Raw genomic sequence first — 16,253 nt, 5'->3', positions numbered from 1 at the left:
TAAACACACAAACACACACACACACACACACACACACACACACACACACACACACACACACACACACACAGAGGTCTCCTAAGAGAAGACCTTACAGTTTATCATAACACAATTTATTAACCCTTTAAAAGGTATGAGGCCTTGGTTTAACCCCTTCAATTCCTTGGAAGTTGTGGGAATGTACGTTTTTCATTTCCAATTGGTTCTGGGAACGAAGCCATAAGTTTCCTGACAGGTAAAACTGAACGTTTTTTAAATGTTCTGAGAACGGAAGTGAACATTTCGCCTGTTCTGGTAATGTTTATTTTTAGGTTGCAGGGAGGTTGTGAGAATGTTTTACTCTGGTTCTATTAAAGTTTTCCTGGGAGGTTTTATTAACACGGAGAACAGAAATTATAGGTTATTTGGAGTTTTTGAATAATTTCTTAACTTACACTGAATGTTTCAATAACACTTTTAATAACAGTGCTAGCTTATTTTGGGTTAACTTTTTTGAACTCCAAGCACATATAGGACACATGGAAATTCGTTTGCTTAGGCGTGAATCATGCAAACACATTTTGTATTGTGACAGCATCAGTGAGATTTGAACCTATAGTAAAGTACAGATACCCCCCAAAATGACTTATGTAGTACTTTAAAGTATTTTTACTTAAGTACTTTACACTACTGGGAATTAGTCCACTGCGCCACCAATATTGAGCTAACATGCCTTATTTCTTTACCCATACAAAGTTGTTCATTTTAGTCTGTCCAAACAAACCTAATTTCAAAGAAAACTAGAACTTATTAAGATCAGGTGTGGCCATTTAGTGGGTGAGGCCAACACACCTGAAACCACTTAACAAGATACAGAATGTTTTGTTGATGCTGAGAATGGAATGTATATGTTTTTAAATAACATTTTAAGAATGTTCACTGAACTTAACCAACGTTTTCTTAACAGTCTGAGGACAGAATGTATGTTTTTAAATAACATTCTTAGAAAGTACCACCCTGCATCCCACTGCTGGCTTGCCTGTGAAACTAAGCAGGGTTAGTCCCTGGATGGGAGACCAGATGCTGTTGGAGTGCCAATAGGAGGCCCTCTTTCCTCCTGGTCTAAAATAAAAAAATATCCCAATGACCCAGGGCAGTGATTGGGGACATTGCTCTGTGTAGAGTCCCGTCTTTCCGATGGAAGGATAAACGAGTATCCTGACTCCCTGTGGACTCTAGTGGTGTTAACCCTGGTGTCCTGGCTAAATTCCCAATTTGGCCCTCATACCATCATGGCCACCTAATCATCCCCAGCATCCAATTGGCTCATTCATCCCCCTGTAACTATTCCCTAGGTTGTTGCTGAAAATGAGAATGTGTTCTCAGTTATCTTACCTGGTAAAATAAATAAATGCAATGTACAGTAGTATAAATAATAGCATGAGCTATGTTAAGTATACAGTTTTCAAATACGCAGTACCAAAACACCATGGCAAATTGGATAGAATTGCAGGAAGTTAGTTTCCGGACCACAATCCGTAATAAAAATATATACTGTGCCTTCGTAAAGTATTCAGACCCCTTGATTTTTTTCCCCCACATTTTTTTAGGTTACAGCTTTATTCTGAAATGGATTAAATAGTTTTTCCCCCTCACCAATCTACACACAATACCCCATAATGACAAGGCAAAAGTTATATTTTTTCAAATTTATAAAAAATAAAATAATGAAATATCAAATTTACATAAGTATTCAGACCCTTTACTCAGTACTTTGTTGAAGCACATTTGGCAGTGATTACAGTCTTGAGTCTTGGGTATGATGCTACAAGCTTGGCACACCTGTATTTGTGGAGTTTCTCTCATCCTTTCTCTGCAGATTCTCTCAAGCTCTATCAGGTTGGATGGGGAGTATTGCTGAACAGCTATTTTCATGTCTCTCCAGAGATGTTCGATCAGGTTGAAGTTCAGGCTCTGGCTGGGCCACTGCATTGTCCAATGGGCTCCCGAGTGGCACAGAGGTTTAAGGCACTGCATCTCAGTGCTAGAGGTGTCACTACAGACACCCTGGTTCAAATCCAGTCTGTATCACAACCGGTCGTGATTGGGAGTCCCATAGTGTGGCGCACATTTGACCCAGCATTGTACGGGTTTTGCCGGTGTAGGCCGTCATTGTAAATAAGAATTTGTTCTTAACTGACTTGCCTAGTTAAATAAAGTTTGAATAAAAAATATATAAACAAATTGACTTGGCTGTGTGCTTACGGTCATTGTCCTGTTGGAAGGTGAACCTCAAATCAAATTGGTCACATACACATGGTTAGCAGATGTTATTGCGAGTGTAGCGAAATGCTTGTGCTTCTAGTTCCGACAGTGCAGAAAAATCAACAAGTAATCTAACAATTCCACAACAACTACAGTGGGGGAAAAAAGTATTTGATCCCCTGCTGATTTTGTACGTTTGCCCACTGACAAAGAAATGATCAGTCTATAATTTTAAAGGTAGGTTTATTTGAACAGTGAGAGACAGAATAATATCAAAAATATCCAGAAAACGCATGTCAGAAATGTTATAAATTGATTTGCATTTTAATGAGGGAAATAAGTATTTGACCCCCTCTCAATCAAAAAGATGTCTGGCTCCCAGGTGTCTTTTATACAGGTAACGAGCTGAGATTAGGAGCACACTCTTAAAGGGAGTGCTCCTAACCGCAGCTTGTTACCTGTAAAAAAGACACCTGTCCACAGAAGCAATCAATCAATCAGATTCCAAACTCTCCACCATGGCCAAGACCAAAGAGCTCTCCAAGAATGTCAGGGAGAAGATTGTAGACCTACACAAGGCTGGAATGGGTTACAAGACCATCGCCAAGCAGCTTGGTGAGAAGGTGACAACATTTGGTGCGATTATTCGCAAATGGAAGAAACACAAAAGAACTGTCAATCTCCCTCGGCCTGGGGCTCCGTGCAAGATCTCACCTCGTGGAATTGCAATGATCATGAGAACGGTGAGGAATCAGCCCAGAACTACACGGGAGGATCTTGTCAATGATCTCAAGGCAGCTGGGACCATAGTCACCAAGAAAACAATTGGTAACACACTACGCCGTGAAGGACTGAAATCCTGCAGCGCCCGCAAGGTCCCCCTGCTCAAGAATACATATACATGCCCATCTGAAATTTGCCAATGAACATCTGAATGACTCAGAGGACAACTGGTGAAAGTGTTGTGGTCAGATGAGACCAAAATGGAGCTCTTTGACGTCAACTCAACTCACCGTGTTTGGAGGAGGAGGAATGCTGCCTATGACCCCAAGAACACCATCCCCACCATCAAACATGGAGGTGGAAACATTATGCTTTGGGGGTGTTTTTCTGCTAAGGGGACAGGACAACTTCACCACATCATTTGACGGGGCCATGTACTGTCAAATCTTGGGTGAGAACCTCCTTCCCTCAGCCAGGGCATTGAAAATGGGTCGTGGATGGGGATTCCAGCATGACAATGACCCAAAACACACGGCCAAGGCAACAAAGGAGTGGCTCAAGAAGAAGCACATTAAGGTCCTGGAGTGGCCTTGCCAGTCTCCAGACCTTCATCCCATAGAAAATCTGTGGAGGGAGCTGAAGGTTCGAGTTGCCAAACGTCAGTCTCAAAACCTTAATGACTTGGAGAAGATCTGCAAAGAGGAGTGGGACGAAATCCCTCCTGAGATGTGTGCAAACCTGGTGGCCAACTACAAGAAACGTCTGACCTCTGTGATTGCCAACAAGAGTTTTGCCACCAAGTACTAAGGCATGTTTTGCAGAGGGGTCAAATACTTATTTCCCTCATTAAAATGCGTTTTTCTGGATTTTTTTGGTTGTTATTCTGTCTCTCACTGTTCAAATAAACCTAGCATTAAAATTATAGACTGATAATTTCTTTGTAAGTGGGCAAACGTACAAAATCAGCAGGGGATCAAATACTTTTTTCCCCCACTGTACCTAATACACACAAATCTAAAGGGATGGAATAAGAATATGTACATATAAATCTATGGATGACCCAGTGGCATAGACAAGATGCCACCACCATGCTTCACCGTAGGAATGGTGCCAGGTTTCCTCCAGACGTGACGCTTGGCATTCAGGCCAAAGAGTTCAATCTTGGTTACATCAGACCAGAGAATCTTGTTTCTCATGGTTTGAGAGTCCTTTAGGTGCCTTTTGGCAAACTCCAAGCAGGCTGCCGTGCCTTTTACTGAGGAGTGGCTTCCGTTTGCCTGCTCTACCATAAAGTCCTGATTGGTGGAGTGCTGCAGAGATGGTTGTCCTTCTGGAAGGTTCTCCCATCTCCACAGAGGAACTCTAGAGCTCTGTCAGATGACCATCGGGTTCTTGGTCACCTCCCTGACCAAGGTCCTTCTCCCCCGAATGCTCAGTTTGGCCAGGCGGCCAGCTCTAGGAAGAGTCTTGGTGCTTCCAAATTTATTCCATTTAAGAATGATGGAGGCCACTGTGTTTTTGGGGACCTTCAATGCTGCAGACACTTTTTGGTACCCTTCCCCAGATCTGTGCCTCGACACAATCCTGTCTCTGAGCTCTACGGACAATTCCTTCGACCTCATGGCTTGGTTTTTACTCTGACATGCATTGTCAACTGTGGGACCTTATATAGACAGCTGTGTGCCTTTTCAAATCATGTCCAATCAATTGAATTTACCACAGGTGGACTCCATTCAAGTTGTAGAAACATCTCAAGGATGATCAATGGAAACAGGAGCTCAATTTACAGTCTCATAGCAAAGGGTATGAATACTTAAGTAAATAAGGTAAAAACCTGTTTTCACTTTGCCATTGTGGGGTATTGTGTGAAGATTGCTGACGATTTTTATTTAATGAATCCATTTTAGAATAAGGCTGTAACGTAACAAAATGTGGAAAAAGTCAAGGGGTCTGAATACTTTATGAAGGCGCTGTGTGTATGTGAATGGTGAATATAAAATGTCTGTACAGCAATAGTTATATAGGATGATCCATGACAAGAATACAGTATATACATGTAAAGTGGGTAAAACTGTATGTAAACATTATTAAAATGACCAGTGTTCAATGACTATGTACAGTTGAAGTCAGATGTTTACATACACTTAGGTTGGAGTCATTAAAACTCGTGTTTCAACCACTCCACAAATTTCTTGTTAACAAACTATAGTTTTGGCAAGTCGGTTAGGACATCTATTTTCTGCATGACACAAGTAATTTTTCCAACAATTGTTTACAGAGTATTTCACTTATAATTAATTGTATCACAATTCCAGTGAGTCAGAAGTTTACATACATGAAGTTGACTGCCTTTAAACAGCTTGGAAAATTCCAGAAAATTATGTAATGGCTTTAGAAGCTTCTGATAGGCTAGTTGACATAATTTGAGTCAATTGGAGGTGTACCTGTGGATGTATTTCAATGCCTACCTTCAAACTCAGTGCCTCTTTGCTTGACATCATGGGAAAATCAAAATAAATCAACCAAGACCTCAGAAAAAGAATTGTAGACCTCCACAAGTCTGGTTCATCCTTGGGAGCAATTTCCAAAGGCCTGACGGTACCACATTCATCTGCACAGACAATAGTACGCAAGTATAGACACCATGGGACCACGCAGCGTCATACCGCTCAGGAAGGAGACGCGTTCTGTCTCCTAGAGATGAACGTACTTTGGTGCGAAAAGTGCAAATCAATCCCAGAACAACAGCAAAGGATCTTGTGAAGATGCTGGAGGAAACAGGTACAAAAGTATCTATATCCACAGTGAAACGAGTCCTATATCGACATAACCTGAAAGGCCGCTCAGCAAGGAAGAAGCCACTGCTTCAAAACCGCTATAAAAAAGCAAGACTACGGTTTGCAACTGCACATGGGGACAAAGATCATACTTTTTGGAGAAATGTCCTCTGGTCTGATGAAACAAAAATAGAACTGTTTGGCCATAATGACCATCGTTATGTTTGGAGGAAAAGGGGGGAAGCTTGCAAGCCGAAGAACACCATCCCAACCGTGAAGCACGGGGGTGGCAGCATCATGTTGTGGGGGTGCTTTGCTGCAGGAGGGACTGGTGCACTTCACAAAATGGATGGCATTATGAGGAAGGAAAATTGTGTAGATATATTGAAGCAACATCTCAAAACATCAGTCAGGAAGTTAATGCTTGGTCGCAAATGGGTCTTCCAAACTGACAATGACCCCAGCATACTTCCAAAGTTGGGCGTGACCCTGGACAACACCTTGTCGTTCTCCACTAAAATCAAGGCGGTCACCCGATCCTGTAGGTTCATGCTCTACAACATTCGCAGAGTACGACCCTGCCTCACACAGGAAGCGGCGCAGGTCCTAATCCATGTACTTGTCATCTCCCGTCTGGATTACTGCAACTCGCTGTTGGCTGGGCTCCCTGCCTGTGCCATTAAACCCCTACAACTCATCCAGAACGCCGCAGCCCGTCTGGTGTTCAACCTTCCCAAGTTCTCTCACGTCACTCCGCTCCTCCGCTTTCTCCACTGGCTTCCAGTTGAAGCTCGCATCCGCTACAAGACCATGGTGCTTGCCTACGGAGCTGTGAGGGGAACGGCACCACCGTACCTTCAGGCTCTGATCAGGCTCTACACCCAAACAAGGGCACTGTGTTCATCCACCTCTGGCCTGCTCGCCTCCCTACCTCTGAGGAAGCACAGTTCCCGCTCAGCCCAGTCAAAACTGTTCGCTGCTCTGGCACCCCTATGGTGGAACAAGCTACCTCACGACGCCAGGACAGCGGAGTCAATCACCACCTTCCGGAGACACCTGAAACCCCACCTCTTTAAGGAATACCTAGGATAGGATAAAGTAATCCTTCTAAACCCCCCCCCCTTAAAAGATTTAGATGCACTATTGTAAAGTGGTTGTTCCACTGGATATCATAAGGTGAATGCACCAATTTGTAAGTCGCTCTGGATAAGAGCGTCTGCTAAATGACTTAAATGTAAATGTAAAATAGCTTAAGGACAACAAAGTCAAGGTATTGGAGTGGCCATCACAAAGCCCTGACCTCAATCCAAAAGAAAAGTTGTGGGCAGAACTGAAAAAGTGTGTGAGCAAGGAGGCCTACAAACCTGACTCAGTTACACCAGCTCTGTCAAGAGGAATGGTCCAAAATTCACCCAACTTATTGTGGGAAGCTTGTGGAGGGCTACCCGAAAAGTTTGACCCAAGTTAAACAATTTAAAGGCAATGCTACCAAATACTAATTGAGTGTATGTTAACTTCTGACCCACTGGAAATGTGATGAAAGAAATAAAAGCTGAAATAAATATTATTCTGACATTTCACATTCTTAAAATAAAGTGGTGATCCTAACTGACCTAAGACAGGGAATTTTTTACTAGGATTAAATGTAAGGAATTGTGAAAAACTGAGTTTAAATGTATTTGGCTAAGGTGTATGTAAACTTCTGACTTCAATTGTACATAGGGCAGCAGTTTCTCAGGTGCAGGGTTGAGTACCGGGTGGTAGCTGGCTTGTCTAAGATTCAGGGCAGGGTACTGATGACTGTTTAACAGTCTGATGGCCTGGAAATACAAGCGGTGTATCAGTTTCTTGGTTCCAGTTTTGATGCACCTGTGCTGTCTCTGCTTGTAGATGGTAGCGGGTTGAACAGGCTGTGGTTGGGGTGGCTGAGCTTCCTTGATGATCTTCTGGGCCTTCCTTTGACACTGGGTGCTATATATGTCCTGGAGGGCATTCTGGTGACCTATTGAAAATAGTTCAACAATGATATAGCAAATTAAGATGTGTGATTAAGATGTGTGACCACCCCTTAAGATGTGTGACCACCCCTTTTGTTTTGATTAAAAAAACAAAGCAGCACACACACCATGTGCCTTTTGTTCTTTGAAAGGTTAAAGGGGTGGTCTCTAGATACTTCTATCAGCCAATCAGGGCTGTATATGCAAATATATTAACCTTTGTATAGAAAAAGAAAAAGTCATTTTAGCAGACGCTCTTATCCAGAGCGACTTACAGTAGTGAATGCATACATTTCATTTCATTTCATGCATTTAAAAAAAATAAAAATTGTACTGGCCCCCCGTGGGAATCGAACCCACAACCCTGGCGTTGCACACACCATGCCGGCGTTGCAAACACCATGCTCTACCAACTGCCCACACTTTTGGACAGAGCTCAAGGTTATACGTTATGAAAAATATACTTTGTAGTTATATATATATATATTTTTTAAATAACACACACAGTGATTTATAAACATAAAATAATGTTTAAAAAATGTTAACACTACCTGGGGGCTGTAATTATTATGTATTCATTTCAAGGCATTGTCATTGAACTAGCTACATCATTATTTTATTTCCCATGACATTAACCACAATGCAAAGCGGTAAAGAAATATAAATAAATCAATTGAAATAACTATATTTGAAAACGATACTTGTACAAAAATCAACACGATAATAATTTCCACTGTGTACAAATACTGTATATTATTAACTATGTTTGAAAGTACAGTATTTTTGGTATTTATTTTTGAGTGGAAGTAGCTCCCACGTCAGATCCTGTCACAAGGTAAACATAGACGCTTCAAAGACATCTCTGGCTGCTTCCTCTTTCTGTTGTCGTAACTGATAGCTAGTAAAATTAACGAAACCGTCATCATTGTCGAACATCTTAACATGGGTAGTTGATACGATGAATACCAAATGTATCAATTTGTGAAGAATTGGCAATGGATAATCTGTATAAACTGCCAACGTTTCCTCCTGGTCGTGGGTTTGCTAGCTAAAGACGTTAGCTATCCTTGTAGGTTGAGCCTTCTCCGCTTGTAGCTAGCTAGATCAGCTGGCTAACTCAGCTCAGCCAGCTACGGGAGAATAACAATTAGCTAATACAGCCACTTTTCAGCACAGTTCATTGTAGCTAGCTACATAAGTTTGACAGTTAACGTTATCTAAAGAGAATGGCGTCGTCATTTGTGATTGGAAACACATTTCGAGAGAGGGTAAGAGACTTGCTGGAGAACGACGAGGTTTCAGTTCCAACGGAACTACAGAAAGAAGTGGAGGATATTCTTCAACGGGAACAACCATCAACTCTGTCCTTCAGAACTGCAAGAAAACTTAATAAATGTCTGCAAGACAATGGTACCTATAAACAGTTATACAACACAGATCTTACATTTCATGAATTAAGTACTACCCTATGTGTGCTTTTCCTTCTTCTCAGGTCAACCTTTCTACCTTCATGATTTGTTGGAGGACAGCTCATTGCACCTGCCTAAGGTTGAAATGCCCCCCAGAGTAAGTGAGACCTCAATGTATGGTTATTCCTTCAGTCCCTTCATTTGATCTCCATCACGAGGACAGCATTAAAGTCATACACCCTCTTTGTGACAGAACCCTATGCTTGTGGCTCGTCTGGAACGAATCAAAGCCAAGTTGGCCAATGAAGAATACAACAGGATCACACGGAATGTGAACACTCAGGTGAATTGCACAGTGCACACTCAGCATGTAGCCTACTGTATGTATTCGATTAACCAGCCAGCTTAAATGTATGATAGTGTTTAATGTTTGGGTTGTTGTTGATTCATGTGAGTACTTCTCTTCCCCCCCCCAGCACATTAATCGTCGTGAGACACTGGCGGACTTTGGGAGAGAAGGTTGCTATGGTTACAAACGCTTGCATGCAATCTGTCTCTAAGATTCTTACTATCCTCGTCATCTACCTTTTCCTCAACCCTCCCTCTAATGTGTGTGTGTGTGTGTGTGGTCTGTCTAGTGCGCTCAGCCAAAGCTGCTGTTGTGACGGTCTTAAACTTCCTAGTGACAGTGGCGGCGACGTTCGCTTGCTCCTATCTCGGCAGTCAATACCTCTTCACAGAGACAGCGGCGGTAAGAATCCATACAAAGATCCCTCACTCTTACAAGCTGGGCAAGTATAAACCCCTATTGCCTGACGAGATTAATCGTGTCACTTAACCTCGATTGCATGATAAGCAAGGGTTAAGCTAGTACTGCATTGTGTTGTACATGGACAAAAACATTGTTTGAAAATGTAATCAAGAGGTAAGCTTCATTTCAAAACCCTTTAAACCTGTTTAAGAATCAGTATCTTTGTTGACATGTTTGCTTATGTGTTTCAGAGGGTGATATCTGCAGTGATTGCTGCGTCCGTAGTCGGCCTGGCAGAGCTGTATGTTCTGGTACGAACCATGGAGGGAGAGCTAGGAGAACCATAGCACCAGTCAGGGTTCTTTTTATTAACAAAATACTTTCCTGGAGAACAATGCCCTTATCTTACCCACCAGTGGACTTCAAAACAGAAATCAAAGGGGTTGAGTGGAAGTTGATGTACAGCTTTGACATGACCACAAAACTATTGATAAGAATTGTCCCACGTTGTTCGCATATTGAAAACAGATTAGTGTGAAGATCTTGAATGTGACCCAGATGTGAAAGTTGTTTGTGTTTTACCATCACTGCTCTATGATGAAGTTAACTCAATGTTTCACAACTCATTTACTAATGTGGACTAAAAAAGTTGGGATATTTATGTATTTATTTACATCCATTATGCTTTTATAGGGCCTGTTAAATTACCCCCCTTCATAACATTTGTTTGATAATTTCCTACTTAGATGGAACAGGGATTTTTTTTTCATACAATAGCTTATTCATACTGTACTTTCACGGTCCTTCAGTATGTCTGTATAGTCCAGTATTGTCTATTTAATAAAATTAGCGCCCAGGTAATTCAACTCAGTTCAGTTTCATTCAATATACAGTACCAGTCAAATGTTTGGACACACCTACTCATTCAAGGGTTTGCCTTTACTTTGACTATTTTCTACATTGTAGAATAATAGTGAAGACCTCAACTATGAAATGACACATATGGAATCATGTAGTAACCAATTTTTTTTTTTTTTTTAATTGTCGACATTTGAATATAAGGAATTATAGGTTAGGTGAACAGAAGGACTTGAGTTCCTGTATGTTATGGTTACACCATGAGTCATGGAGCATACACCCCCGCACTTCTTCCCAGAGAGATGTTTGTTTCTGTCGGAGCGAAGCATTAAGAAACCCAGTGGCTATACCGACTCCGATAACATATCCCGAGAGAGCCATGATTCCGTGAAACAGAAAATGTATTTATATTTTAGATTCTTCAAAGTAGCCACCCTTTGCCTTGATGACAGCTTTGTACACGCTTGGCATTCTCTCAACCAGCTTCATGAGGAATGCTTTTCCAACAGTCTTGAAGGAGTTGCCACATGTTGAGCACATGTTGGCTGCTTTTCCATCAATCTGCGGTCCAACTCATCCCAAACCATCTCATTTGGGTGGAGGCCAGATCATCTGATGCAGCACTCCTTTACTCTCCTTCTTGGTCAAATAGCCCTTACACAGCCTGGAGGTGTGTTGAAAAATAAATGATAGTCCCACTAAGCGCAAACCAGATGGGATGGCGTATCGCTGCAGAATTCTGTGGTAGCCATGCTGGTTAAGTGTGCCTTGAATTCTAGATAAATCACAGACAGTGTCACCAATAAAGCACCATCACACCACCTCCTCCATGCTTCACGGTGGGAACCACACATGCGGAGATCATCCGTTCACCTACTCTGCGTCTCACAAAGACACGGCGGTTGGAACCAAATATCTCAAATTTGTACTCATCAGACCAAAGGATAGATTTCCGCAGGTCTAATGTCCGTCACTCATGTTTCCTGGCCCAAGCAAGTCTCTTCTTATTGTTGTCCTTTAGTAGTGGTTTCTTTGCAGCAATTTGACCATGAAGGCCTGATTCATGCAGTCTCCTCTGAACAGTTGTGTCTGTTACTTTATTTGGGCAGCAATTTCTGAGGCTGGTAACTAATGAATTTATCCTCTGCAGCAGAGGTAAGTCTGGGTCCTCCTTTCCTGTGACGGTCCTCATGAGAGCCAGTTTCATCAGAGCACTGGATGGTACCCAATTTGTTATACTTGAGTAAAAGTAAAGATACCTTAGGAAACCCTGTTCTAGCATACAGCTAGCTACCTGCTGCCAGATGTGGCAGACAATATTGTCTTCGACTGCCGATCGGCATTCATTTGTTTTGAAGTGAATTAAAGGGCAAGATGGATTTTACAGGCCAGAAGCAAACAACCAATTACAGTTGCCCTGTGTAGTACTTAAATCCCTTCCATGACAACACATATCTGTTTTCATGATTCAAAACAACTTTAATACGATATCTGACTATTTGGCTTGTGTTATGACTGCCCCCACCTATACTGTATCTCTGGACAATTTCCTTTCTGTCTTGTCCCTTTATATCAGTTGAGAGATTAAAGGATGTAATTGCATCTGCAATACAAAAACGTATCTGAAAGATCTGAGATTTGACACTGGGATTAAGGGTTTATTGAAAGATTATTTGGGATTAAAGATGATTATGATATGCAGAGATCACTGTGCAGCAGGCCAGGTTGAACTGTCGTAGTGCTCTTGTCATATCTTGACTGTATTACTCACATGTAATACTTCACTGGAGACCTTAAACCCAGCTAGAATTAAAGAGTTTGTAAGCTGGTAGACCCTGAGCTTCAGTTTTAATTTATTTCTTCTTATTATTTTTTTCCTCTATCCTTCCCATATATATGGAGAAAAATATTTTTATTTGGAAAATAATTATATCTGTCGCGGTATCTTGCCACAAGGAATCATTTTAATCAGGATATTTTGAAAGATAATACTCCCGGAAACATGAAACGTTAAATCAAACAGGCCTAGAATGAAGAACAGACCTAATGGATCTATGATAGCTGATTCTATGTCAGGTAGAATACAAATACCTCAGTAAACAACTACTGTATGTAACGTTATACTATGTTATGCATATTTGTCCTCTTGTTCTCATAGCAGAAAACTGCTTGCCCATCAAAGACCCTACAAAACAATTCTGTGAGAGGGCTATCCTATAGGTAACCCCATCTCTGAAACCATATAGTATTATTTGACTGTTTTAACCCTTGTGTTCATGTTCTTGTTATTCACCCACTGTTTGCGGGTTTTTAAAACAATACAGCCGTAACAATTTATGTAAAAATATTTAATGCTTCGATGTTGACTTATAGACAGCATACGTGATTAATATTTGACATTTACCTCTGCTAGATCACATTTATCCAATCTGGGTTCAACACCATCCAGATGACAAACACGTTGTACGCCAAGATGTTTTAGAATATCACAGTGACCAGCGTAGGGTTCTTCTTCTGCAGCTGTAGCCAGTCACCAGCTTGTCGAAATTGTCCACCCCTCTTTTTGTGGCATTGTAATCCATTATGATTTCTGTTTTTTGATGTTCCTGGCCACAGATTCTCCCATCCCTATGCAGCGTACTCATGAGTACCACAGTTTTGCCTGTCTTTGGCATGTAGGACACTAGGGACGTGTCTTAGAGGAATTGATAGGCCTGTTCCGTGTATTCAACAGCTGAGGTGGGATCTCTGGCTTGTTTTTTCATACTGCTCCTACCATCGTCAGGTTTCTCTTAAGGAGCTCCTGTCCCAGCTTGTGCGAAGTAAAAAAGTTATCGCATGTGATGTTGTGGCCACGGAGTTCCTGTGTTACGTCCAGGACATCCCGCATCCCTTGGTTCTTCTCAGGAGGTCCTCCGTCTCATTTCCCTGTATACACTTGCAAGTTCCACGCATATGATGAAGCAGCATCACAGGCAACCCAGATCTTGATTCCATTTTTTTAGACGGTATATACTGCCTGAAGGGGCAGCGGCCCCTAAATGGCATAAGCTGCTCATCAACAGTAACGTTGGGTCCAGGGTTGTAAAACAGGGGAAGGCAGTCCACTCACTTGTCCCACACTGACCTGATTGTAGCTAGCTTGTCTCTCTGGCGCCGAGCTGGTCTGGTGTCTCAGTTATCAACGCGGATAATCCTAGAGATAATGTGGATGTTTTCCAGAGACATTATTGCAATGAAAGGTTTTCTGCCAGTTTCTGCATCCCACAGGGATTCTGTGGATTCCCCATTGGATCTGAAAACACCAGCAAGGATAAGAACCCCAAAGTATGCATGTAAATGAGTCTGGTTCATCTCCTTCCATCTCTCCAAAAAACACGCCTTCCCTCCAAATTAGTGCAGTCCAGAATGATTTTCTGGATGGTGTCTGGGATGAACAGTTCAAAAGAAGACTTTCTGTCCTGCACATGAGTAACCGCCATCCGCGTCAGCCCTGGTTGCATCCTTATCACATTGGCAGCCATGCGAGGTGGCTCATTCATTGGGCAAGAAGACCGTTTCATTTCACAATTTTTTGACATCCGTATTTCCCCTGCAGGCTGCTGATGAGCTGGTTGCTGGCGGGCGGGTCCTGGGGCTGGCTGAGGTTCAATCTCAACCTCTTCTTCCAACTCACTGTCAGACTCTGAATTGACAGAGACATGATCCTCATATTCAGAAAATTCTTCATTTTCCAAAGTGGAAGACGCTACTTCCACGCTAGCTTCTCTCTCTGCAAAAATTATTTTTAAGGCCCTCTGCAAAGATTATTTTTGCCATACTGATTGATTGTGGTAAACCTTTTTGTTTCATTTTTACTTGTTTTCACCTACACACACACTTTTATTACCCTCGGGTCCAGTGGACCCGAACACCACATTTGTAATAGAAATGTGTAGGCAGTGGTGTAAAGTACTTAAGTAAAAATACTTTAAAATACTACTTAAGTCGTTTTTTGGGGTATCTGTAAGGTACTTTACTATTTATATTTATGGAAACTTTTACTTTTAATTCACTAAATTCCTAAAGAAAATAATTAATTTTTTACCCCATACATTTTCGCTGACACCCAAAAGTACTCGGAAATGGTCCAATTCACACACTTATCAAGAGAACATCCCTGGTCATCTCTACTGCCTCTGATCTGGCAGACTCACTAAGCACAAATGCTTCGTTTGTAAACTATGTGTGAGTGTTGGAGTGTGCCCCTAGCTATCCGTAAATAAAATAAAACATGAAACTGTGCTGTCTGGTTTGGTTAATATAAGGAAGTTGAAATGATTTGTACTTTTATTTTTGATACTTAAGTACATTTTAGCAATTCCATTTACTTTTGATAATTAAGTATATTTAAAACCAAATACTTATAGACTTTACCTCAAGTAGTATTTTACTGGGTTACTTTCACTTTTACTTGCATCATTTTCTATGAAGCTATCTTTACTTTTACTCAAGTATGACAATTGACTACTTTTTTTCCACCACTTTGTGTAGGGGGTGCACTGCATGCACTCAATGAAAATGTGTTATTTTACATGTTCTTCACAGAAAATGAGCCAAGGCCTATGAGTGTCTAGTTGGAAAAATTATTAATTGTATCATATTTCTTTTAGTAAACACTGAACATGGGTCCCACAGACCCGAACACCACACAAAGGTTAACAACGTCATATTAAACTTCTAATCAATCATTACCAGGGTGAAATAAATCCATGTATTACTCCTTGGATGAAGTAAACATACATATTACAATTATTCACAAGCTAATGAAAGATGCAAGATCCACACATTTAACAACAAAATAAAAAAAGAAACAAAATGTTACAATTGGTCACAAAACACACGTACAGTGCCTTCAGAAAATATTCACACCCCGTGACCTTTTCCACATTTTGTTGTGTTACAGCCTGAATTTAAAATGGATTACATTGAGATGTATCATTGACCTACACACAATATTCCATAAAGTCAAAGTGTAATTATATTTTTAGACATTTGTACAAAAGCTAAAATGTCTTGAGTCAATAAGTATTTAATCCCTTTGTTATGGCAAGCCTAAATAAGTTCAGGAGTAAAAATATGCTTAACAATTCACAATAAGTTGCATAGACTCACTCTGTGTGCAACAATAGTGTTTAGCATGATTTTTGAATGACTAACTCATCTTTGTACCCCACACATACAATTATCTGTAAGGTCCCTCAGTTGAGCAGTGAATTTCACAAAGACCAAGGAGGTTTTCCAATGCCTCAAAAAGAAGGGTACCTATTGGTAGATGAAAAAGTATGAGAGAGAAAAAAGCAGACACTGAATATCTGTTTGAGCATGGTGAAGTTATTAATTACACTTTCGATGGTGTATCAATAGACTCAGTCACTACAAAGATACAGGCATCCTTCCTAACTCAGTTGACGGAGAGGAAGGAAACTGTTCAGGGATTTCACCATGAGGCAAA

The 16,253-nt window shown here is 41.1% G+C and overlaps 1 protein-coding gene across 1 annotated transcript; it reads left to right on the top strand.

The window, feature by feature from the left end:
- Nucleotides 1-8,597: 8,597 nt before the first annotated feature.
- On the top strand, nt 8,598-10,763 carry tm199 (Transmembrane protein 199). Its single transcript, NM_001140932.1, has 6 exons — nt 8,598-9,151; nt 9,234-9,307; nt 9,404-9,493; nt 9,627-9,669; nt 9,789-9,901; nt 10,153-10,763. Exons 1-6 carry the CDS (start codon nt 8,968-8,970, stop codon nt 10,246-10,248), a joined length of 600 nt encoding a protein of 199 aa, NP_001134404.1. The 5' UTR covers nt 8,598-8,967; the 3' UTR covers nt 10,249-10,763.
- Nucleotides 10,764-16,253: the final 5,490 nt, after the last annotated feature.

Source organism: Salmo salar, chromosome ssa20 (assembly GCF_905237065.1).
Source record: "Salmo salar chromosome ssa20, Ssal_v3.1, whole genome shotgun sequence".
NCBI lineage: Eukaryota > Metazoa > Chordata > Actinopteri > Salmoniformes > Salmonidae > Salmo > Salmo salar.
Note: the sequence above shows the minus strand (reverse complement) of the source record. Positions and strands in the feature narration are given on the sequence as shown.

Excerpts from the sequence above, each read along its gene's own strand:
- tm199 (NM_001140932.1), top strand. The coding sequence starts at position 8,968 with ATGGCGTCGTCATTTGTGATTGGAAACACATTTCGAGAGAGGGTAAGA. Across the intron at positions 9,152-9,233 it reads TAAATGTCTGCAAGACAATG|GTCAACCTTTCTACCTTCAT; the intron begins GTACCTATAAAC and ends CCTTCTTCTCAG. Across the intron at positions 9,670-9,788 it reads GGCGGACTTTGGGAGAGAAG|TGCGCTCAGCCAAAGCTGCT; the intron begins GTTGCTATGGTT and ends TGGTCTGTCTAG.